This window comes from Microtus ochrogaster, linkage group LG8, assembly GCF_000317375.1.
Source record: "Microtus ochrogaster isolate Prairie Vole_2 linkage group LG8, MicOch1.0, whole genome shotgun sequence".
In the NCBI taxonomy this organism is placed as follows: domain Eukaryota; kingdom Metazoa; phylum Chordata; class Mammalia; order Rodentia; family Cricetidae; genus Microtus; species Microtus ochrogaster.
In genome coordinates this window covers 502,866-510,405 of record NC_022033.1, presented here as the reverse complement: position 1 = coordinate 510,405, position 7,540 = coordinate 502,866, and the positions used below count along the sequence as shown (strand labels likewise).

At 42.9% G+C, this 7,540-nt stretch overlaps 1 protein-coding gene across 2 annotated transcripts in view; it reads left to right on the top strand.

Annotated features, from left to right (window-relative positions):
• Positions 1-7,540, top strand: part of Zgpat (zinc finger CCCH-type and G-patch domain containing) — a 16,599-nt gene that overhangs the window by 6,808 nt on the left and 2,251 nt on the right. For both annotated transcript variants that reach the window (XR_003378331.1, XM_005362688.2), the window contains exons 2-3: positions 6,589-6,722; positions 6,913-7,068. Coding sequence is in view for 1 of the 2 variants with exons in the window: in XM_005362688.2 (XP_005362745.1) it covers positions 6,589-6,722; positions 6,913-7,068 (290 nt within the window). In the remaining variant the exon portion in view is untranslated. The remainder of the gene's footprint in view (positions 1-6,588; positions 6,723-6,912; positions 7,069-7,540) is intronic.

The following is a 7,540-nucleotide window of genomic DNA, read 5'->3' as shown; positions in this document are numbered from 1 at the left end:
CAGGCACTTGCACTTATGCACATACCCACACACAAAACTTAATAAGTATTCTTTTGTGGGCTCCAGATCTGGGCTAGCAAGATAACTAAGCAGGTGAAGGGCTTGCCGCCCAAACATAGCAACCGTGGATTCCCATGGATATCAAATGGAGAACATCCCCATCTATATATACAGCTGACTGAGTCATTTGTAGTATATGGGTGTTAGTTTTTTTCATATGCTTTTGTATTATCGAGATGGTTTTGCTTATTCTCTTTCATTCATGAATGTGGTAAATTACACTGAATGATTTTCATGTGCTGAGCCAGCTACCCTTGCCTAGCAATGGTGTATAATCGTTTTAATGTGCTGCTGTTTTGATTTGCTAGTATTTCTATGAGAGATTTTAGTCTGTAGAGTTTTGTTACTATTTGGTGTGTGTGTGTGTGTGTGTGAGAGAGAGAGAGAGACAGAGAGTGAGAATTTTCCCACTGCTCTATTTTTCATCCAACGAAAGCACTTTCTAATCTCCTGATTTCTTCTTTGACTCATTCATTAATTAGGATGCCTGCTAGTTTTAGTTGTACACTAGGAGGAAGAGGCAAGAGGATCTTGAGTTTAATGCCGACCTGGACTATATCATGTGACACCTCTTCTCAAACAAACACACACACATGCATGCGCGCGCGCATATACACACATGTTATTACGAGGGCTGGCTCATTGACTAAAAGCATGTGTAGCTCTTACAGAATACTCGTTTGGTTTCTAGCACACATGTCCGTTGTCTCACGACTTTCTGTAACTCTAGCTTTAAGGGATCCAAGGCCTTTAGTTTCTGTTAGCACTCACACTTCCATGTACATGTCCACAACATGAATACACACACAGGTAGAGGTACACATAATTAAAAATAAAATAAAAATTTTGAAAGAAATATATTTCTTTAACTTGTACCCTTTTCTTTTAATGACCGATTTTTTATTTGTTTGTTTAGTTATTTATTTATGTATATGAGTGTTTTATCTGCACATTTACCTACATGCCAGAAGAAAACATCAGATCCCATTATAAATGGTTGTGAGCCACCATGTGGTTCCTGGGAAATGAACTCATGACCTCTGGAGGAGCAGCCAGTGCTCTTAAACCACTGAGCCATGTCTACCCCCTAATCTACACCTTCTAGTGTTTAACTCACGTTTAACGTAGTGACTATTGAAGAAGGATGTTTGTTTTCTATGCATCTTAAGTCTTTTTGTTTACCTACCATTTGATTGCTATTAGCTTTATTTTCCTTTTTCTCTTACCAGTTCACTTTTCTGCATACTTTTTATTTTCTTTTTTTATTTTTCAATTTTTATATGTATGAGTATTTTGACTGCATATATCTCTGTGCATCACTTGTGTGTCTGATGCCCATGGAGGCCACAAGAGGGCTTCGTTTCCTTGGGACTAGAATTACAGACAGTTGTGAACTGCCTATGGCTGCTTGGAATTGAACCCAGATTCTCTGCAAGAGCAGCTAGTTCTCAACTGCTGAGCCATCCCTCTAACCCCTTTATTTCCATAATAGTTACTCTAGTATGTGGTTAATACCTTAAATTTTAACAGTATAGTTTAAATTACTACCAAATTATCTTTAATAATTTTTTCAAAAATCTCTGATCCTGGGTAGACTCACATCTGTATATTATTACTATTAGAAGTTGCATCTTTGGGGCTGGGGGTGTAGCATGATGGATAGAGTGCTTCCCTAGCGTGCATGAAACCCTGGTTATCCCCGGGGCTGTATAAACCCAGTGTGATGGACATGTCTATAATTCCTGCACACTGGTCAGAGTCCAGAAGAGGGCATCATGCCATCACTCTGTCTATTCCTTTGAGTCGAGGGTCTCTTTCTGAACACTGAAGCACGATTAGTAAAAACTCAGAGACAGAAATTGGGGTTCAACCTGAAGACCAGAAAAGCAAAGAAGCCAGCCATAGGTTCTTACCTCTAACTCAATCAGAAATGACAGTCCTGCCTCCAGGAATCTCAGAATGAGAGCTGTCTCTTCCCATTTTATAATCCTCTCTAGTTCTGGGATTAAGGGCATATACCACTACTGCCTGGTTTCTATGGCAAACTAGTGGGGCTTCTTGGATTAAAGGTGTGTCGTTGCTGCCTGGTCTGTGAGGCTGGCCAGTGTGGCTGTTTGACTTTTCTGATATTTATTAGAATAAAAATGAAACATCACTACAGAATGTAAAGCTTATGTTCCAACCTAGACAGGCCAGCAAGCCCCAGAGATCTTCCTGTCTCTGCTCCCCTGGGAACTGGAATTGCATGTGGATGTCAGCTTGTTTCATGAGTGCTGGGATCCAAACTCTTGTTCATGCTCGTGCAGCAAGTGTTCTCAGCCACTGAGATCTCTCTCTAGGTATCGTTCTGCTGCTCTCTCTCTGCCTCAGGAACTCCAGGTGTGCGCATGATGGTTCACATGATGTTTGATGGTGTGCCCCTAGGTTCCCTGAACTCTGCTCCCTTTTCTTTTTCTTTCCTTTCTAGTCTTCATGTTGGATATGTACTGTAGCCCTGTCTTCAAGTTCCGTTTCTGTTGCAGGATACTTGATCACACTGTGAACCCAGAGGCTGCATTAATTGCTGGAAAAACCTGTTTCTAGTTGTGGTGTGGCTCAGCCCCAGCACACACCTTTAATCCAAGCGCTTTCTGCTTGAATACTGTAGACAGAATTATATAAAGTCAACCATATGTCAAGAGATGGAGCAAGCAACCGGTTGACAGGGAGTGAACATAGGATTATTAAGAAAAAACTTCACAAGGCTAGATAGACACACACGAAGAAGAAGGGAGGGGCATTTTATTTTGAGAAGGCTTCTGGGACATTGGTGGAGGCGGAAGGTCAGCTGGGTGCTGTCTCTGCCTCTCTGAGCAAGAACACTTTAACCCCAACATCTTGTTTCCAAGTCTTTATTGGTAAAATCAAATGATTGAGGTTTTGTTAAAAACAAGTTTCTTCTGACTCTTCAACTCCTTTGGAGAATTTTTCCTTTCAGTTAATATACTTTTTTAACTCTAGGATCTCTATCTAATTTCTTTCTATGGTTTCTCTCCCTGGGATGGGAGATAACTGAGGATTGAATTCAGGGCCTGTGATGCTGGTAAGTGCTGTGCCAGTGAGCTATTGCAGCCCTGTGTCACAAATAGTTTATGATGGCTTTAGACAGCTACACACACACACACACACACACACACACACACACACACACACACACACACACACCCCGCTGGATCAAACACCACACATGCTCCTAAACTACGTCTTCATCCTTGGTTTCTAGTGAGAAGTTATCTGTCAAATTGTTATTTCCATATATGTGAAGAACACCCCCCTCCCTCTTGCTATTTTTAAGGGTTCCTGTTTTGGACTATCCTGATCAGTTTATAACTTATCTAGATGTGATTTTGTATTTACTCACTGGGGCTTCAGTTGATGAACTATTTGGAAAGGATTAGGTGTGTGCCTGGGGGTGGGTCTTGAGGTTTCAAAAGCCAGGCCTAGTGTATCTGTCTGTCTATTTGTCTGTCTGTCTTTTCCTCTCCCTCTCCATTTATGCCTGCCTGCCTGTCTGCTTGTGGATCAGTTACTGTTCTAACGCCATGCCTGTCTGCTTTTCTCCATGACGCTAATGGACTAACCCCCTGAAACTGTAACCATATCCCCAATGCTTTCTTTTTATAAGAGTTGCTTTGGCCAGGAGGTGCTTGCATGCCTTTAATCTCAGAGGGGAGAAAAAAAGAGTTGCTTGGGTCTCTTCACAGCAATAGAACAGTAGCCAAGACAGTAAGTTTCTTGGCTTTGTAAACTCATGTTTTTGGTTTTTTGGTTTTTTTTTTTTAACCAAATATGAGTGGGTTTGTTTGTTTGTTTGTTTTGGTTTTTCAAGAAAGGATTTCTCTGTGTAGCCACAGCTGTCCTGGAACTCACTCTGTAGACCATGCTGGCCTCCAACTCAAAGATCTGCCTACCTCTGCCTCCCAGTGCTGGGATTAAAGGTATATCCCATTTACAGGTCTCCTTTGAGGTCTGCTAAACTCAGCCTCTGGACCAACTCTAGTTCCAGGAATCCAGTACCCCCTTCTGGTCTCTGAGGGCACTGCACACATGTTATGTTATATACATGTAGACAAGCAGTCACATGCACATAAATTAAAATTAAATAAATCTTTAAAAGTGAAAAATAATTTTTGTAGCTAAATCTTTGCAAACACTGTTACTTCTTTAAAATCCTTTCTTAGAAGCTCTTGTTGGGTAAAAAAATTGTACAAGTGGAGCATCTAGTCCAGATAATCCAAAATCTGAAATACTCCAAAGTCTAAAACTTTTTTTTAAAACTTTGTGTGCAAGCAGAGAAGGACACTGAGTGTCCTCTGTCGCCTCTTCTGTATTCCCTTGGACAGGGCCTCTCAGCCTGGAGAGCGTTCTCTCTCTCTCTCTCTCTCTCTCTCTCTCTTTGGATAGCAAGTTCCAAGCATCCTCTGTCTGTGTCTTCCTCCACAGGACTGGGGTTCTAGGCATTCAGGTCCTCTTTTTATGTGGGTACTGGGGATTTACACTTGAGTCCTTGCACTTGCCCGGTGAACACTCTTACATACTGAGCCAGCTTCCTAGCCCCCTCAAACCCAAAACTTTTTGAGCACTAATATGATACCACTAATATTTTTAAAAAGTACAAATTGGAAACACTTGTTTCCGATTGTAAGCATATTTTGCTGTTCTCACTGTTGCGTATGGATGTTTTGCCTGCATGTATGTCTGTGCACCACTTGCATGCCTGGTGCCTGTGAAGGCCAGAAGAGGGTGTCCGGTCATCTGGGACTGTGAGCCACCGTGTGGGTGCTGGGGATTGAACCTAAGTGCCCTGTAAGAGCAGCTGGTGTTCTTAGTTGTTGAGACATTTCCCTTGCCCCCTTTAGAAATGCTTATTTATATGGTTTAGAGGCATTGCATGTGTCACCGTGAGAGCATGGACATCAGAGGACAGCTTGTGGGAATCAGTTCTTTCCTTCTGAGCCCCAAGGATCAAACTCAGGATAAACCCCTTGGATACATCCTTTTGTCCTCAGTTCCCAGCTGGACAAGACTTTCTAGCCAGTGTTCATTGTGCTTTGGTGGCACAGCCTTCAGCTGTGTGTCTAAGATGGTTTGTGAGAGAGGTAACCCTGGAATCCTGTCTGTGGGTGTGAGCTGTGGAAGTTCTGACCTTTCCTCTGTTCTGTCTCCTTCTTTCCCTACCCACTCATTACTGCTGAGAAGTGAATCCCCTCAGCTGCTCTTCCTGTCTGAAATGATGGCATATAATGGTAGTTGGTGGTTAGCTTTTTCATGCCTTTATTTGGCAAAGCTCATGGCTGCAGTCTTCTGTGTCTCCACATTTCCTCTTCCTTTTTTGTCAGATTTGGTTTTGGTTTTAATTTTACACGTGCACAGATGCATAAAAGACACAGCACCATTACTGTAACTAAGTTCTTCTAGTTTTTGTTTCGGCTTTTGAGAAAGGATCTCTTTGTGTAGCCCAGGCTGACCTTAAACTCATGATCACCCTGCCTTGTCCTTCCAAGTGCCCATGCCCAGGGAGAACTCAGTGTATCCCAGCATCTAACACATCTGCCTTGAATATTAGTGTCAAGAGCATCATGTTTGGTGTGAGGCAGTGAACTGTAGTCGCAAGGCTCTCTGCCACATTGTCACCCTAACCTAGAGAGCAGGGAGAATCACAGGCCATCTCCCCACAGTAGCCCTGTGTGTCCTAAGAGAACATTCCAGTGTGTATACGTGTGTGTGTGGTGTGTTTTAGAGTATATGTATGTTTGTAAGTACCTTGTATGCATTTATTTGTTTAGTATGTATGCATGCATGCATTTGTGTTGTGAGAGTGTATGTACATGTGTGGGTACATTCTCTGCATTTATAAGTATGTATACAAATGTGTTTACTGTGTGTAACTATATGGTAGTATATGCATGTATGTGAGAGATATTGTATATATGGATATACAGGTATATATGAGCATAAATTTATAAGTGTATGTATATGCATGAGCAAGTATGAGAGTACCTGTATATTCATGTGAGTGAGTATATGAATGTATATGTATATGAGAGAAATGTGTGCATAAATCTATAGGTATGAAAATATAGATGTTTGGGGCTGGAGAGATGGCTCAGCAGTTAAGAGCACTGGCTGTTCTTCCAGAGGTCCTGAGTTCAATTCCCAGCAACCACATGGTGGCTCACAACCATCCATAATGAGATCTGGTATCCTTTCCTGGCCTGCAGGCATATATGCAGGCAGAACACTATATACATAATAAATTTTAAAAAAAAAAACGAAAAGAAGAAGGAGGAGGAGGAGGAGGAGGAGGAGGGAGGGAGGGAGAGATTTAGGGAGGAAGGATATGTAGATGTTTTTGCTGGTGTGCCTGTCTTGACTTCTTGAATTTCACTCAATTATAGGCAGTTCCCTGTTGATAGTCTTTGTGCTTCTGGCTTGCTTGCTCCTGCTGGGCCATTTCTAAGCCACTGTCTCCTGTGGTTGTATCTACAGGTTTTCCCATGGGCATGTAGTCTCTGTGGATGAGCTGCGTCCCTTCCAGGATCCAGACTTGAGCTTACTGAAGACCGGCTCTGCGTGTCTGGCCAAGCACCAGGATGGGCTTTGGCACCCAGCACGGATCACTGGTGAGATTGCCTATAAGGACCTACCTGGTGGGACCCTTTCTGAAGCATCCTTCCTGTTCTTATAGCCATTCTCCACCTCTGGGTTGGTTTTTTACTTCATCTGGGCCCAAGAGGAGCAAGTCTGCCTTTGCCCCAAGCCCCTTTCCTTCCTGCAAAGCTGCTAACCTACAACCTGTCTCTGTCACCCTAGATGTGGACAATGGCTACTATACTGTCAAGTTTGACTCACTGCTGCTGAAGGAGACTGTGGTGGAGGGGGACAGTATCCTGCCTCCTCTGCGCACTGAGACTGCAGAGTCATCCGACTCAGACAGCGGTGACGCAAGTGATTCCAGCTATGCCAGAGGTATGGCAGAAACCATCAGTGCCCAGAAGCCAGGATGGTGAGGGCATAGAGCAGATTGGTGATCATAACCCAAACAGGCACCCTTTGCTTAGTAATGTACAGGAGATGGCCTGAGAGACCAGAGAGTGTGTGATGGGCCTGAGTAACTTTTGCCTTTAAGAAACAGACACAGCAATCATATGCAACAGTCAGAACTCTCTGAAGCAAGATAGCACCATACTGTCAGAGAGAAGGGAATGTTGGTGCTGTATCTGCCAAGGAGTCAGAGGAAGTAACTGGATGTAGAGTGTAGGGAAGGGTGTCTTCTTCAGATGACTTCCCAGATTTAGAACTTGGGTGCCTGGTACGTAGGTCAGAAGAGATCTTGGCAGATGGAAAATGGGTCTAAGTAAAATAGAGATTTCAGGAAATAAAACTAGGTAATTATAGTTTTCTTGAGAGATGGGTTAGGATGAAGGTAGGAAGATGTCTC